This window comes from Seriola dumerili, unplaced genomic scaffold, assembly GCF_002260705.1.
Source record: "Seriola dumerili isolate Sdu_G_001 unplaced genomic scaffold, Sdu_1.0 BDQW01000116.1, whole genome shotgun sequence".
Lineage (NCBI taxonomy): Eukaryota > Metazoa > Chordata > Actinopteri > Carangiformes > Carangidae > Seriola > Seriola dumerili.
In genome coordinates this window covers 1,819,886-1,837,422 of record NW_019174371.1, presented here as the reverse complement: position 1 = coordinate 1,837,422, position 17,537 = coordinate 1,819,886, and the positions used below count along the sequence as shown (strand labels likewise).

Here is a 17,537-nt window from a genome sequence, read left to right as displayed (position 1 = left end):
CTCTTCTCCTCTTTTGCTCTAGTCCCACAGTATTTGGGCATTCCAGACATCCAGACATGTCTGGACCAATGCTTCACAAAAACAACAATGACATTTCTCAGAGCCTACTGTGAAAACTGTCTGATGCAAACCATGGGAAAATTCCATCATAACAAATATCCGATGCTATTACAAATACAGTATGCTGCAGTGCAAATGCAACGCATGTACACATACACAGTAATGTGTAACATTGGCTATTCAACCCATGACCTCATTCTTACCATGACTTTAACCAAGTGTTTTTGTCGCCTAATCTTAAACCTGTATTAATTAGTTTGTGGACATGTTGGGGTAGTGAAACATTAGTGTGAAAAACTGGGCTCCTCATAGACTCCGCTGACAATCTCCCTTCACCCGTTCACCACCTTCAACCTTCATATAATTACATCCTGGAGGGGGAAATGAGGCACTTTACCACTCCATTGGCAAAGGTTCTCTCCTTCACTCTCCCTCCATTGTCTCTGCAGAAAAAAAACTTTCTATTAGAGCTGCACGATATGCAAAAAAATAAGATTGTGTTATACAATTTCAGTCGAATGGTTTTGTTGGGTCTTGTACCAAACAAACAGGTTTACATATTGAGGTATGTCTGGAGAATATGATTTGTGGGCCAGGGCGACTCTGTAGCACCAAAAAGCGTATGGTGCTAAGAATGCACAACAATGTTGTGTTACGTTTTACCTTTATCAAAAAATTTGCAGCTCCTGCGATTCGGATATTGCACTTGGCCATATTGCGATTTTGATTATATTGCAATTATTAATCATTAAGCTAGCAACTGGTGATTACTCAAATTTCTGAGTGATTATTTCTGGCCTAGTTTAGGATTTCTGTCACAGATCAAAACAGACCATCATCTCAGCTTTTTGTAGAGGCCTTTACAGCTAAGATTCTTCAGTTGCCAGTAGATGTTGAACCTGACCTGAACACAGCATGTGTGACAGCGGGTGTCAGAAGTGCAGCGGGGAGCGCTGGTGATCGAGCCCTGTTTGTCATGAACCTGCTCTAACCTCCAAAAATCTCCTGTCGATCACAACAGGTAAAAGGTAAAGTGAAGATTCCTACAAGGTAAATGTTTAGAACTAATATATGGCGTTGGGTTGCGGTAGCTTGTTTCAGTCTATGTGTCAGTTTGCTTTTTTAAAGCAATTAACGTTCAGTTGTTCACACCTTGTTTACTGAATTTTAATGACAGAGACAAGGCAGGGGATGGTTTAGCTTTTGTAACATGATCCCTGTTTAAATGTGGCAACAAATGCTGATAGCTACCTTATTCATCTTTAAATTGTAACTGAGTCAATTGAAGCTATAACAGACAAACTAGTATTGCAAAAGGTGGCAGAGTACTTTGGATACAACTCTTGTAGATTTTGAGATGTACCAGTGGCCTCTGTTTTTACTAGGAGTACTGTTACTATGCTTTTGAGACATACATAAGAAGACTAAGCTGCTTAGGCTATAGGAGTCTCTGTCCCTTCCACGTACGCAAAAATGTGTTACCCACAGAGCACTTCATAAGTAAAGCAAACAGTAGGAAACTCTAGGGTCGGATGAAAGAAAGGCACTCCTGTGTGTGGATAAGGATACGGTGGAAAGGCTGTGGTGTGTGCATGTATTGGGGGCTGGGGGTTACTGCCATTCATGCACGCACAACATCTGTTGACATACCCTACTTTTACCATTCAGCCCAGCAGCCAATCTGGTTTTGTCACATGAACACAAGTGACATATATAGAACATTATCTTCTCTTAATTAATCAACTTTCCATTTGATGTATAAAAGGCAGAGAAATTGTGAAAAATGTCCATTATATTTAAGTGCACATATTTGATCTGATCTTAATCTAAATTGCATGTGTAGACAAACACAATGTGCTTAAGCTAATAACACACAAACTATCTGGCCTATTATCTTTGGTGTCTTCATTGAACACAGCCATTAAACACAGATGAATTTAATAATTGGTTGAACCTCCTTTGGCACCAATAACCTCAAACCAGCTCTTCCAGTAGCTGCTGATCAGAGCTGCACAATGTTCAGGAGCCATATTCCTACAGGATGACTGATGTGAACTTTTCTCTTGAGGTCATTCCACAGCATCTCTACAGGGTTGAGGTCTGTGCTCTGCCTGGGCTCTGGCTCAAACAGGTGGATTTTCTTTGTCTGAAGTCATTCTGTAGTAGATTTACTTTGTTGTTTTGGGTCATAGTGCTGCTGCATCATTCAGCTTCTACTGAGCTACACTGACATTATCCTGCAAGATACTTTGATAAACTTGATGATGTCAAGCTGTCCAGGTCCACAGGCAGCGAAGCCCCAGATCATGATGTTCCTCCACCACATGTCACCTTTGGGATGATGTTTTGTGATGTTTGTATGGTTTTTAATGCTGCATGTTCCTCCCAAACAATTCAACTTCCTGTATGGCGACATGGCCACACCATGCTCCATGATTTGCAGATGGTAGACTCATGAACAGAGACGTTAACCAGCTCCAATGATTATTTTAAGCCTTTAACTGTTACTCTGAGCTTATTGGTTTCTTTGTTAAGTTACTTAGCGCGTTGCATTGCACCTTTGGGGTCATCTTAGCCCGACGCCCACTCCTATAGAGAGGAGCAACAGAACTAAATCATCTCCATTTACAATCATTTTTCTGACTGCCGACTGATGAATATTTAAACTCTTTGAGATGACTGTGTAACCTCTCCAGCTTCAAGCAAATCAACAATTACAGACATTAAGTCATCTGAGATCTCTCTCTCTTGCAAGGCATGTTTAACATCGGCAGGTGTTCCTTGAGAACAGCAAACTCTAAATGTTTGAGTGTTTTGTATAAGTCAAAGTAGCTCTGACCAACACATCCAATCATTGACTGGACTCCTGACTCCAGTTTACTTTTTCCAGCCTATACTCTGATAGCTTGAAAATACCTATCCAATATGGACAAGAACAACCCAATGATTTGTGTGTTATTAGTTAAAATAGACTGAGTTTGTTCATAAACGTAACTTAGATGAAGATCTGACCATGTTGTAAAACAAATTTATACATAAATGCAGAAGCTTCAAAAAGGTTCACTTACTGCTGCCACTGACAGTCACACATGATTTTATATTACTGATTAGAACCCCACCAGGAAATCAATATTAGCTCAAAATACATGTATCCATATCAGCATGTACTGTACGTTGGCTGATAAGTTACAAGAAAGCGAAGCACAGAAATGTCATAAACATGTTTGAGGAAGTTCAGAAGCAGTATCAACATTACATAGTCCATCAGAGAGCAGTGAACATTTGATTATGCAACTGTAAAACGTCCAACACAGTATCTTGGTAGCACTTGTATAAAACAAACAAAGTTTTTAGTTTTCTGATAATCTTTTAGGGTCTTGTGTCAGTTTTGGGTCTCTGTGGATCAAATCAATACATGAATTTTCAAGATTTCAAACAGAAAAAAAGAGAAAAGGCAATGTCATCTGAGGCGCATATATATATATATATATATATATATATAGTTATATCAATGTGATAGTCCTCATCAATATCATTACATTACTAGCATGACTGTCAGTCATTTTTTGAAGGCTAATTCCTCCTATAATATTAGCATGTAGCTATAATGTCAGACAGGTTCCTGAATATTAAACAGCTTGTTCTAATAACAACTAGTAGTACAAATGAAGACTACAGAATAGTTTTGAGTTGATTTGTATAGTAGCAAACTATGCTACCGGCTACTGTTACATCATACCTCAGCCATGAAAGTCAGCTACTATCCATAACACTCAGTCTTTAAAAAGGCATATTTCAACACGGAAATGGCCCCTTCATCTTCACCCTCCCACCCCTTTCCTCTTTAAGTGAAGTCACAAAGGGGGGGGGGGGGGCACTACCAGTGCCACGTGTTTCTCCCTGCTGGGATTAAATTACATCTTTAAAACGCTCCATCACAATAAGACTCACTCTGACTTTATTATTGGAGCCCTCTTCACGCGCGTGGGATGTATTTTCTTTTCTTTCTAATTGCCGTCATTCAATTTCCTCCCTCAACATGTAGCCTATAACATAAAGTGGTTCCTCTGAGAGAAGATCATCACATCACAGCCTGGGGTCTGCTGATCCACCACTTATTGTTCAGAAACCAGAGAATTACATTTAAAAACACTCGCATACTTCCCCTCCCGCCTTTAAAGGTGTTGTCTTACCGTGGAGGTGAGCTCTCGTCCTCTGGCTGCAGTCTCCTCTGACATACATGAGGGGGGTTTTTCCGCCAATATTGGGTTATTGGAAGTTGCATCACCTTGGTCTTCCGTCCCTCTTCGGTCACAGCCGGGCCAACAACAACTCCTCCTTACGCCCCTCCCTTCTCAACTCCTAAATAGGCGGGGGGCAGCAACATGTGAGGGCCCTTGTGTGTCGACGCTCTAACCTGTCAGAAACACATGGTTCATGAACATCCTCTATGTGTCTGGCTATCACTGCCTGCTCCCTATTGGCCAACACAATGCATCTGCTATTAATATGGTCTCAGTTGCTACTTAATTAAAGCAATTAGGTGTCATTTTTCATCTTAATGTAAAGATCGCTAGAAACCAAACTTGAGAGCCACACATACACACGTCATAAGAAATGCTATGCGAGCAATTACGCTCTAATCACATCAGGTGTTTTGTTTTTGCAGTGCGACGCGTGCAACCCGCTCCCGACATAAAGCATTTCACTGTCTGTTAGGGTGCACGTGGAGGAATGCATGTTCATGTGTTGCTCATTCTTTTGTTGTAAGAGCATGATGCCGCAACCCGTCCCTCACAGAGACCCTGGTCATTTCTGTGCTCTGTGGTGTATGTGTGTGTGTTTGTGTTGGCAGGCACTTTGTGATCACATGTGATTGCATCCGATGAGATGCACAGTGATGATGATGATGATGATGATGATGCGAATTAATGCCAGTCAAAGCAGAGGTATATAATGAGTGAATGCGATGCTCCAGACAGGTGTGGTAGCCTCGGCTGCACAGTGTGCCACCGGTGACAGATAAAAGCTTCAGGGCGTCCACGAAGGAGAGATTTAATGGTATGTGTGACGGATGCAGCTGATGATGGATAACGGAGGTTTTGGTATGGCATGCAGATACAGGCTTTACCTTGTTTATAGAGCGATCGGGTTGTAGGGCGGTTGGGAGAGCGGAGGAGGTGGAGGAGGAGGAGGAGGAGACACGCATAGGCGCGGTGGTGGTCAGAGACTGGGGTGAGAGGAGGGAGGTGAGGAGTTTTTGTGGCGGTCAAAAATTTTGCACAATCCTTTGGTAGCCCGCAAACCCTTCTGGAGAACGCTTCAGAATTTATGGACTCATCTTTAATTTGAACCTGAAAAAGATAAAAACATGAGAAAGATGAAAAACTTTAGTAATCAAATACATTTTGGAAAGATGATGTACAAATACCAATTCAACCATGGATACCTTAATGGAGATGTGAATGTGGGCGATTAGAAATTCTATTACGATACAGGCCAGTACACTAATGAGACTGAAAATAAATAGGCTGTCCAGTATGATACATCACTGTTTGTGACTTTGACTGCCTCCAAACAAATGGTGTTGAAAGACAAATGTAAATATACGGCTACTGTCATTCCAGAGGTCATTTACTCCTGTATCTTACCAGGTTTGAGGTACTTTTACTATTTCCATTCTGTAACTTTACTTTTACTCCAAACTACTACAAACACTAAAACCCTGTGCTCTAAACCGTTGGTTTTCAAAGTGGGGCCTGCGGACCCCCAGGGCTCCTTGAACACCACCCAGGGTGTTCCCAGCAAAAAGGCAAATCATTTATTTTCACTGTAATTCCATCCATAAGTGACAGAACGTATATGACTATGGTAGCCATGAGTTTCAAACACTTCCTGTAATTACAGTCTTATCAGATGGGGGACTCTGGGAGAAAATCTTATCAATTGGGGGTCTGTGGTCTAATTTGTGTCAGTTCAGGAGTCCTTGATGTGACAGTTTGAGAACCACTGCTCTAAACCATCTAGATGTATTATTATGTATATTGTACATATATATAAAGTAGATCAAATTAACACCACCATGACCAGCTACAACAGTAATATAGCCTACAACTACTACTGCTACTACTTATGGTAATAATAATAATAATAATAATAATAATAATAACAATGCCATATACATCAGTCATCACAGGATATGTTAAGTTGACTGTAAGAGTTTTACTTGTAATGGAGTATATTTATATAATACTGTATTTCTCTCACTGCTGTCTCCTTCACCTCGAGCAGAAAAAGACAACATGATTAGCAAAACAAATCTCTATTTTAATCATATTTTTTTTTCATTTCAAATATGTGTTATATAAGGGGATATATATATACAGTATATGTATTTAGAAATACATAAAGCAAGTGCAAAAAGAGGCTCGGAAAATTAAATCTAAAAAACTAATTATGAACTGTGTCAAAAAGGCAAGAAGACAAGCAGAGGCATGAGAAATCTTAAATAATGAGGGTGGTCGACCTCAGTTTCATTATAATTTCATTTCATTTGTTCCATGGTGATATGCAGCCAGACATACAGTAGAGGGGATTTTTTCTATTACCCTTCAGAAACAAATGCCAGGAAAGATAGTTGTTACATAAATGAATGTCAGAAAACGCAACAGGTGGTATTTTTCACAGATAAGCGAGATGTGAGTTTGCAAGGACACACGGTGCATCAAAACTTATGTAAATCATCAGACACATCGAGCACACGGAGATGAGTCACAGAACGAGGAAAAGGAATCATGTTGGTCAAATGTGTCTGATATATGCTACAGCATAAGATTTACCATAGTTGAATACAGTGGCTTGACTGGACCGGACCATTTTGAGAGAACATTTATTTTTCATAAATTGTGCAAAAGAGTAACAGGGAGATGTTATTCGTGCTAAAGTGTGTTACATGTTATGAAACAGTTGCTTATTTACATATTGAGAACAGAGCAACATTAGTGTTGATATGATGAGTCCTGTTTCTGCCCATTGACTTTGTCTGCCAGCTTACAACACGTTTATCTGGACTAGGTGTGCTTATGCGTAGGAATACTGTAGTTCAGCGGTTCACAAAGGAAAGGGTTGTTAAACATTAAAAATATTCAAAATATAGCCCACACACAAAACATTTTTTTTGTGGCTAGCCCCATCCACAACAGTTCTCCTGGCTGCTTCTCTAAACTGTGCGTGTGCTGTTCTGAATCTACTGCAGGTAATACATTAGACTATGTATAAGAACCTCACACAGCCCCACGTCAAATAACCCGAACTATCACTTTAAGACAGATTGTCTATGAATGACTTTGTCACTCTGTAATGTCACCTTACTTCCTCCTCTGCTCCTGTCATAATTCCAATGGCTGCTAGACGGATTTGTCACTTGGATGTAAACATATGTCTTTTTGGGGCGCATGAACACATGGTGGTGGGAGGACAGTCTCTGCAAACCAAATCAATGAGCTGAAAGCCTCATTAAACGCTCTGTACAGCTGATGAGAAGCATTAATGAAAGCTCTGTGCAATCATCATTATGAGCTACCCCCTTTCAAATGAATCATTAATTTGATCTTCTATTAATGTAAAAATATCAACTAGCGCAGATTGAAGTCATAGATATAACAATGGAGTTTTACATGCTCTTCTTATTAGAGAGCTGGTAAGTTGTTTTTGAGATTTAAAGACATTTAAATGTAATGTTTTTCATATAAGCAATCACTTAACTTAAATTTCCCAAACCCCTCAGTTCTTATGTTATCCCAGCATCATGAACAGTGCCCATGCAGGAAAAGAAGTTTGTGAGGGGCACAATGATACACAATGACTGTTGGTGGAAAAAAGTTGGCTCGTAAAGTGTCTTCTACCTTTGTTGCTTTGCTGAATAAAAAAGGATTTCTACAACGTCCTCTCCTCATGACAACACAGAATATCTACTATCTACTACTATCTATACTCAGTTTGGCCAGAAGCTTGTTTCGTTCTGGTGGTGTTTATATACGTGCTGTAGTCCGAGAGAATGATCACAATAACCACAGCAAGTTTTTCCAGACAAACCCTGTGAAGGACAGTGATGACTGAACATGCTTTCAACAGCTTTTGTCAGTCACAAGAAAATCGGGTCATTGCCATTCACATGGGATCTGGTTCTTCAGCCTTAGCTGCATATGAAAAAAAAAAACATGGCATTATGCAAGTCATTGTTTAACTACATACATCAAAGTTTCATATCATAACAACGCATTCGACTTTTCTTTCTTTTCTGGTGTCATTATGAAAAGCTAATGCTGAAACTAAAAACATTTTCTGGATATTCTGGAGGCAGAATCTGCTGCAGAGAAGGAGCATGTCTCCCATGCCCTCTCTTTGACCTAAAGGGGGTAATAATGTAGTGTTAAGGGAGTGGCATGTCTGAGAGAAAAGCTCCTTGTATAATGAAGGTCTGTATGAGAGTTTCCTGCAAGGATTTGTACATGTAATCCACATGTTTGATGTATGTTATTCTAAAGTACACTCATGTCATAATTAGAGGTGTACTGTCACTTTAAATCAAATCATTTTAATAAAATAATTTTGATTAATTATTGGCCTGGTTTCCTCTGAGACACACTGAGAGTGGAGTTTGACTCCTGACCTAGTGACAGTTGACAAAACCCAGAATCCCTTGGGTTAGGTAAACAAGGTCGCTGGGGCACACATAGCTTTGCCTCCTTGACAACACACACATGCACGCACAGGGAATACTAATCTATCATTCCCACTATAATGAACAAGAGGGTTATATAACAAAGTCCTTTAATACACAGGATTGGCTTTCAATTAAAAAAAAATCAGCTATGAATTAGTAAATAAATTATTCATCAAACTGTTTTTTTTTAATTACACTGACAGTATTGTCACCTCACAGATACACTATGTTTCATTGTTTGCCACTCAGTCTTCAATTGACTATAATTCAGTTTTAGCAAATAATCTAAATGATAAAGTCCAATTTCACAAAATAAAGAGTTGAAGAATCTCTGTGATACAATTCTTTGGATATTTACAAGGACAAAGTCAAGAGTAACTGGATTCGTTGTCGTTTTTTTTTTTAGAGAGAAGTTGCCTTTGTGTTAGTCTTTAGTACAATTAAAAATTATGTTTCCATCATAAAACATAATGGACCTGGAGCAGCATGAATTGGTGGGAAGCAGACAGGACAGGACAGCAGTCACACAGGGATAACACACACAGAGAACAACATTGACATCTACTGGCAATTTGTGGAATTTTTTCCACTGCAGAAACAGCCCAGGGATCTTTGTAGAAGCCTTACCTGAACTTTCCTGCATTCTGATCAGCCGTGGTTCCTGTCCCCCAAAAACGCAATCTTCTGTTGGTCTTTGATGATCCAGGAACTGCTGGGATGGATTTTAAGGTACTGAATGTTGCTCACTGGTCAAACACAAACCTTGAGGCTTCTACAACCTGTGATGAAAAATAAATCAATTTGTTTCGCTTTGAAGACAAAAACAACTTAAGTTTAGTTTGGGTTCAAGTAAAGAATACTTGGTTGTTTGGTTAGGGGACCTTTGTTGTCATGGTTACAATAGTAAACACTTGGTTAGTTATATTGCTACAGCTGCTAGAGGGCTGTGTCACTTAAATGTAAGTGATTCTGGAGTATTTACTGAAATGACTGCTGCAGTTTTCTGTGCAAATGCTGTATTTAGTATGCTTTCCCTTCCATTTATTTCTACTGCACATGATATGTTTTCTATTTCGGCAGTGATTCATACTGATTTCAGTCCATGTCAAACTTGATTACTGGCACTTTTCCTCCAGTTTAAGCTGCCTTAAAGGTGCAAAGTACAGATACTTAGCAGGTGCTTTCTGCTAGTGTTCTTTAATGAGTCAGTGCTAGACCATGATCAGGTCAGTATATTCATCCACTTCTGTTTTAAAGGCGAATAAGTACCAGTACTCATGAGGGAAATTATCTGCAATGTACCACTTACAGAAAACTGCAATTACCACATGCATTGCTAAACTGTTCTTGGGTTGTTTTGAGTGGACTACAATGTGTATGACGTGCAAAAGTTCCTGGGCTCTGGCTCCTTTCAGGCTTTCAGTTCCTTCGACAAACTTCACAACACTCAGAACTATAAGCTGTGCTTGGCAAATTGCACATGGCAAATTGGGAGAGCTGGGGGTTAGCGGAGAGTCGAGGCGGGGGGACTGGAGGATGCGTTGTTGTCAGGTATCAGAGTGAGGATGTGTCCCAGCAGTCCCAATTGTCCTGAAGAGCTCTGCCATGGAGACCCCTCCCCTGTGCAGCGTGGGACCGATGAGTTCGGCGAGGTGGAGCCACATTTCTGTCAAGTCTGCGGCGGCGAAGTCTGCAACTCCCAACATCTCATTCAGACCTTCAAAGGACTGCTCTGCCGGCAGGACTGCTGACCTGGTCATCTCAAACAGCAGCAGGCCCATATTCCTCCGAGCGTTACTGCTGCTCTCGAATGTCAGGTCCAACGCAAACCTCACAAACACACGGAGCAGAGAGGGGCTGGTTCGCTCCGTCACATGCTGCAGGGTTTCTTGCAAGTTGTTAGTGAGCATGTATTTATCTATTATACACTCGGAAGATGGTCTTGCTCTGATGGTGAGTGTTTCACAGTGGGGCCAGTCTCTTGTTTCTCCAGCTGTAGGTTGTTGCTGTCCTCTTTCTTATCCAGAGTCATCAGCTGTGGCTTTTCATCCACAGTGAGCTCAGGCTGGGCAGCAGAGCCTTGAGGCTGCATCCTCAGTCTGAGTCTCTCTGCAGCCAGTTTGTCCCGGGGATGTCACAGGATAAGCGGCTGTGGGGCTGAGGCTGAGGACTGGCTGTCAGTGGCTTTAACATTCTCAGAGGTCACATTGAACTCAGACATCCAGTTTCTCTGCCTCAAGTCTGCTGTGTCCTTCAGCATGAGGGAAACCCTGGGTGACATCTTTCCCTCCTTCCTGACGCTGTCCATTCTGTCAAAGGGGAAGTCCATGTCCCGCTTTGCTGTCGCCACCTCCAGGTCTTTACCGACTGTCCTGAGGAGCTCGCACAGACACTCCAGAGACTCCTCATCTCTGTTCTTCAGCAGTCTCTTGACGCAGCTGTGCATGGCAGATACACTCAAGGATCTTTGCTTTGAAGAGCTCCCAGATGAACTTGATGTTATTGACTGAGCAACAGGAAGCTTCAGCGTTGTCCAGCTCCTTCTTCAGTCGCTCGAGCTCTTCTTACTGTTGACATGTTACAGAACACATATACGTTAGACTTATACGTCGACGTCAACACAAATTATTTGGGACATTATTTTCTCTTAATGATAGAAAATATGAGTTTTGAGCAAAACTTTTAATTCAACAAAAGGAAGATAATTCTTACATCCTTCAGTCTCCAGCCGTCTCTGCCTCCTCTCGAAGACGTCGTCTCTGCCATGGTTTTGTTCAAACTCTGTGTCTGATGAGCAGAGTTTGGAAGCTGACAGAGGCTGTTGTAGTTGAGACATACATCTGAGGAAGAAACCACAAGGAGGCCTTGTAAAGACAAATTCACCTCACATTCTTTGGAAAACATAGTGATATTCATTCGGAAAGTGTTTGGTGTGTGCTGCTTTATGAGCTTTGCAGACTCAAAATGAATGAGTGCAAATCAAGGTCAGAAACAGCTGAAAAAAAAAAAAATCTGGGAAAAAACAAGTCAGCCTGTAGACGATATTTTTCACACAGCTGATGAAGTCTTTGGGCTTCTCCCTTTCAGAGAGAGCTTTCACTTTACACTCCCTCTGTTGGGGCACCTTCTTCATCCTGCTGTTGTTGGCGCGGCGTCCGGGTGCTTCTTCCTGGAACAGTTGTGTGAACCAGAAGCCTCACTCTGTTTGGGGCCTGTCTTCTGCTTCCTCTGGGCGGATGAAAATCCAACAGCAACGTTGACTTCTTGCTCTTTGGAGAAGGCAGAGTAGACAAAGATGACAGGCTCAGTCAGAGTGAAATCTGTCTTCTTGCTTCTAAGGTTTGAAGGATCTCTCTTCTTCCTTGTGGAAGCTGAAGGCTCCAAAAAAAAACACTGGCTCCCTTTCACTGAGCCTCCTATAGATCCCTCTCTTCTCCTCTGCTGTCAGAGGAACTGGCATGAAGGTCATGAAAGTCAGGCCTTAACAGCAAAATAATCTCACCAATCCAACACAGACAGTCTCTACGCCACTCTTTCACAGGATGATAAAATGATTACCTCAAAACACAGGCAGCATACTTTTATTTCCTTTGCCTCTGTGGAAATTTAACTTCTGTAATTATTTCATATTCTGCTCGGCAAAAGAATCAGTTGAGTATTGATCCATCTCTCTCCAACCCTAAGCTAAAAGTTTAACCCAGCTCTCAGCAGTAGCCTGTTCACAGTCTGATGTTATACTGCCCCCGTGTGGCTAACTGGAGCACCTGCATGTCCAATCACCGAAAGATCCATCTTATTCCAAAGCATCGTTGGAAGCATTAATAAATATATTATACACAAAATAACCCCACTCAAACATAGTGCTTAAATTTTGACCATGGATCATCTACACATGATTCAATTAGTAACCAGTTTACATGTAACAAAGTCATCATACAAAAGCCTGAGTTCAGGTGATGTTACTTGGCTGTTTTGGTCATTGGAACTTCTATTAAAATGAAATGATCAGTGCAGTTAAGTAATCTGTCACTACACTGATTTAGTGTTGGCTATACTTGAAATGTGGGTCCATACCTTAATCTGATGTTTAATACCAGTGACTGCAGATAGCCTATGACCTCTGGTAATGATGGCACAGTAATACTGGTTGTATTCCCAAAAAAATGCCTTGAATATGACACAGAAATCTGTCACAGGCACATTACATTTCATTGAAGATTGTTGCAAGAAAATTCAAAATCAAAATGTGTAACTTAATTGCAGAGGACTGACACGTGACTCAAAGCCTTCAGTAATATCGCCTGTGTGTGAGAGGAGAAAATAAACAGTCTGATCACGGGTGACGAGCATTTCTAATTAAAACAGGTGTCCATCATCAGCCTGATTAGATGGTGCCAGAGACTGCATGAAGAAAATAAACCAAAAGAGGACATCTAGTGGCGGAACTAAGGAATGACAAGGAACGAAGCACAAAACATATAGAGGTGAAGTTTTACAAGTTTTCTACATAAAGTAGACATGAAGCTTTATTGTTAGATTAAGTATAAAAATGGGTAAAACTCAGCTGACAGCAGTGTATACAACTGCCCAGTTCAGCATCTAGGTTATCATACCAATTAGCACTTTGTCCTGTAAGCGTACCTATTTTACATGAACTTTTTACTATATTATTATTAATGGCTTAATTTACCTCTAAGTGAGTATGATGTATAATAATCACCCCACGTTCAGTTTAATTTTATACTTTATTGCAAAAGTGTATGATGTAGATTTACCCTTGTTTAAGTATGATGATATTTATAATTCTAGCATTCTTATAATAGTATATATTTTACAATGACCAAGAAAAAAAAGGAAAGAAAAAAGGACAAACACTTGATAGAAAAAGGAAAAACAATAATTCAAATTCAACACTGAGCAGGTGTGGTTTTTTGTAACTGTTGTAATCTGATTACTTTCTTTAGCTCTGGTATATATAAGGACAAGAGACCAACTACAAACCAGCCATCACTTTTCAACTCAGTTTGCACAGACAGTTGCCAGAGCTTTAGTTTGTGAAGTAGTTTTGCTTGTTGTGCAGTCGCTTCAGACTGTGTTTGTGGAGCTTTGGTTAAAACATGTGCATAAATATCTGTAAGTTGTGCATTTTGTAAATAGGAAACCAGCGCTTTTCTGTATGTTTTTGGTTTGGACCACAGACTGGAGGCCTGTGTTTTTGATTCTTTTGGGTTTTCAACTGAACTTCTTTGTTTGGATCCTTCATGAGTAAAAAATCCAAGCTGGTCATTCATGGGAACAGAGGGTGAGTATTCTCTACACTGTGTGTTATGACCAGGTCTGACATGGCAGGAGCATTCGCTTTGGATGATCTGCAATGTACTAATCCATTTAAACTGATAGACACATCCTTACCTTGGGCAAATGTTGTTATACGAGTGAACATTAGAGGGCAGTCTTTAATAAGCAGTGACACAAACCTGCCTGACAGGAGTCTCCAAGTTTGCTAAATGTCCTAACATGACTTGTATGTTGCAATATGTCTTTAATCAATATTATAGATCATTTTTTAAATTACAGAAGAATAATACCAATAAATATTTTTAATTTACACTGAAACCACATTTAATTTGCTAAGTTCGAACCCTTTGTTTTGATACACATTGTGCTTTGTTGTCATTGATTTGGCCGTGCCATAAAAGATTAGCATGAGGCAAACTAAAGAAGATCTAGAGTTGAGTGGATTGTGAGAGTGAGAAAAAGGCAATGACAGACATGCAGTATTTGCAAAAGTACTTTTATTTTTGAGCCCTTAAGTACATAAAAACAATGACATTCTTGGAGAATGAAACGTCCGAGAGGCAATTCTGTTCAAGTACAGCAGTTTAACCATTGCAGTGGATTTCTTCATTCTTAAAAAAATTTAAAAAAAAAAACAAAAAAAAAAACATGGCAAAACACAGACTATTGTGTCCCTAAAAACACTGAGCATGGAACTGGGGTGAAGTGAGGGTGTATTGACACTTGATGCTTGGTATCCTGAAATTGACTGAATACGAGTTCTAGTACCTGAATTTGTTGACATTGCTCAAGCAAACCTTTACAAAACCAAAGAAATGCAGGCCTGGCCCACAATGCTTAGCAAATCTATAAAAATTGTGTTGTGTGTAATAACAAAACCTGTAAGAAAATAGAACAACAACATTGTAGATAAAAACCCTGACCTGATTTTGAGTAGTATCAAAGACATAAGATGTAAACATTAGAAAAATACAATTTACATATGTACAATGGGTCCTGCCCACAGTGAGTATTCCCCTTTTGGGAAGCAGATACAGTCTCTTCCAGGCACTCACCAACAATCAATAACTTATTTCAAAGAGAGGGTGAGGAGTCGTCTTAAATACCAAACTACTATAATTTAGCCAAAGAAATTCATATATGCACAGATATGTACAAAAACACCAGTGTTTTTTCTGACAGGCACTTTTGAAAACCACCAGCACAACTTGTTCCTATAGGAGGAAGTTTGTGGTATGGTATTATGGGATCAAATGCCATGAAGTATGTTATGGTTGCCAAGACACTACACCTAGACTCAAGTCCCTACAGGAGCGTTTAGTGTCACTGGCTTTGGCCAGATGCACAAAGTGTCCAGTAGTGAGGGGGCAGCTCGTGCTTCATCTGGGATGCTCTGACCACGATCCCACGGTGGATTTGGATACAAACAAAACGTCCCGTGTGGTCAGTGCGGCCTACATGTGCCTCTTCATGTGGAGAGCCAAATGATCAGAGCGTGAGAAGGCACGCTCACAGAGGTGACACTGAAAGGGCCGGTGCCCAGTGTGTTTCCTGAAGTGACGGGTCAGCTCATCTGACCTGGCGAACTTCCAGCCACAGCCTTCCCAGTTACAGTGGTATGGCTTTTCACCTGAGAGACACAAGGAGTTGGATTAGATTACAGGCTTCACAGTGACAGCAACACAAAATATGAAATCAAAATTAACTGGTTTGAAGGACTTTGGTTGTCAAAACCTGAAGTAAATGTGCTCACCTGTGTGTGTCCTCATGTGGGCTTTGAGGTGGGAGCTCTTGGTGTAGGTTTTCCCACAGCCCGGGAACTCGCAGTTGTGCGTCGCTGCACGTTTTCTGGCCCACGACCTGCGGCCTCGCTTTTGCTTGATGCTCCCCACCTCATCGTGCCCATAAAACTCCAGCAATGACGGCGACGAGGGAGGGGTGAGCATCATCCCCTGCAGAGAGGCCGGATGATGCTGCTGGTGAACGAGCACAGGCTCTCTGTGCATGTTATACTGTCCCTGAAACTGAGGCACGCTCTGGTGTGCGTACTGCGGCTGGTATGGTGCGTTCATGTAGTGGTTGTGGAGATGGTGTTGATTGGGGTGAGAGCTCACGGTAGAGTTCATTTGTGCCAAATGACAGTCTGAGCGTCCCTGAGGAGCAGGGTGCTGCATGGGATGCGCACCGAACCCATTTGGAACTGACGCATGGTGGTGCGTAAAAGCTGCTGGGTGCACGGTGCGAAGCTGGTGTTTATCAAACATCTGTCCCATAAAGTCCCCACCAGCTGCTGCCATCATACAGGACTGACTTACAGGCTCGTTTTTAATTTTGTATCCAAGCGGCGGCGGAGATGTGGCCACATGGTGATGAGCGGGAGCAGCTGCAATGGTGACCGGGTTCAACGCTCGCAGTTCGGTGTAGTCCCGTCCGTCTCTCGCCTTGTCTGCGCTGTCCGGTGAACTCTCACCCGGGTAGCTCATGTCTGGCGTGAGAAGCTCCGCCATTAGGCTGCGGACCGGGCTCGTGCCTGTGAAGCTCGAGGAGCCGTGGTAGCTCTGAGTGGCCAGGTGAGGGGAGGGGTGGTCGCTGCAGTCTGGAACAGAACCACCGCTGCAGCTCTCCGGAGACTCCGGCAGAGAATACGCGCACTGCTGCTGCTGCTGAGGGGGGGAAACATCGGAGCTGATGGTGTTGGACAAAATGAACTCGAGGTCCAAGAATTTCCCCAGTTCGTCGTCGTCTCTGGGAGGCAAAGCAGGAGACTGCACGATGCTGAACTCCACCTCAATGAGCGGGTTGTCTGCGCCACCTGTCGCGCTGCTCCGTGCACAATCATCCATTTTGCACAGCTGTACGGGAGCACACAGAAAACCTGAAGTTAGCCTAGTGTGAACAAGCAATCTGAACTAAAACTAAACCGCACACAGCCACAATCTCCAAACTCGGAACCTTCTACTTACGTTGTCAAACTGTTTTCCCTCCATGGCTTCAACACTTGGATATGAAGTCACTGCAGGAATCACAGCCTCAGCCACAGCCATGCTGACCGCTCTGAAGACACAAGCGCGAACTCTAAACCCGTCAGTGCGAACACTCTCAGTCCACTCAGTGTTTGTCCATAAAGCGTCGCGGCAGCTGAGGATCGTTCCAGGATTCAGGATGTAAAGTATCAACAGAGCCGACGGAGCCTATTATAAATCCTGCGCCGGGAGGTGTGGCTTCTACTCCCCGCCCCCTCCTAACAAATACTCACGCACAGCACAGCCCCCCCCCCCCCCCCCACACACACACACACACAAACACACACGCACACGAAATGATATTCAGGTGCCTCAGGCCAGGCAGGTATGTAATAAGAAAAAAAAAAAAGATTGAACGGATTAATAAATGAATGAACACCACTTTACATCTATGAGCTGTTGGAAGTGCACGTCTTTCATAATTAAACTTT

The 17,537-nt window shown here is 41.8% G+C and overlaps 1 protein-coding gene across 1 annotated transcript; it reads right to left on the bottom strand.

Annotated features, from left to right (window-relative positions):
• Positions 1-14,725: 14,725 nt before the first annotated feature.
• LOC111223823 (Krueppel-like factor 4) lies at positions 14,726-17,230 on the bottom strand. The gene is made up of 3 exons (XM_022748106.1): positions 17,047-17,230; positions 15,837-16,935; positions 14,726-15,713 (listed from the first exon to the last, which is right to left on the bottom strand). Exons 1-3 carry the CDS (start codon positions 17,125-17,127, stop codon positions 15,538-15,540), a joined length of 1,356 nt encoding a protein of 451 aa, XP_022603827.1. The 5' UTR covers positions 17,128-17,230; the 3' UTR covers positions 14,726-15,537.
• Positions 17,231-17,537: the final 307 nt, after the last annotated feature.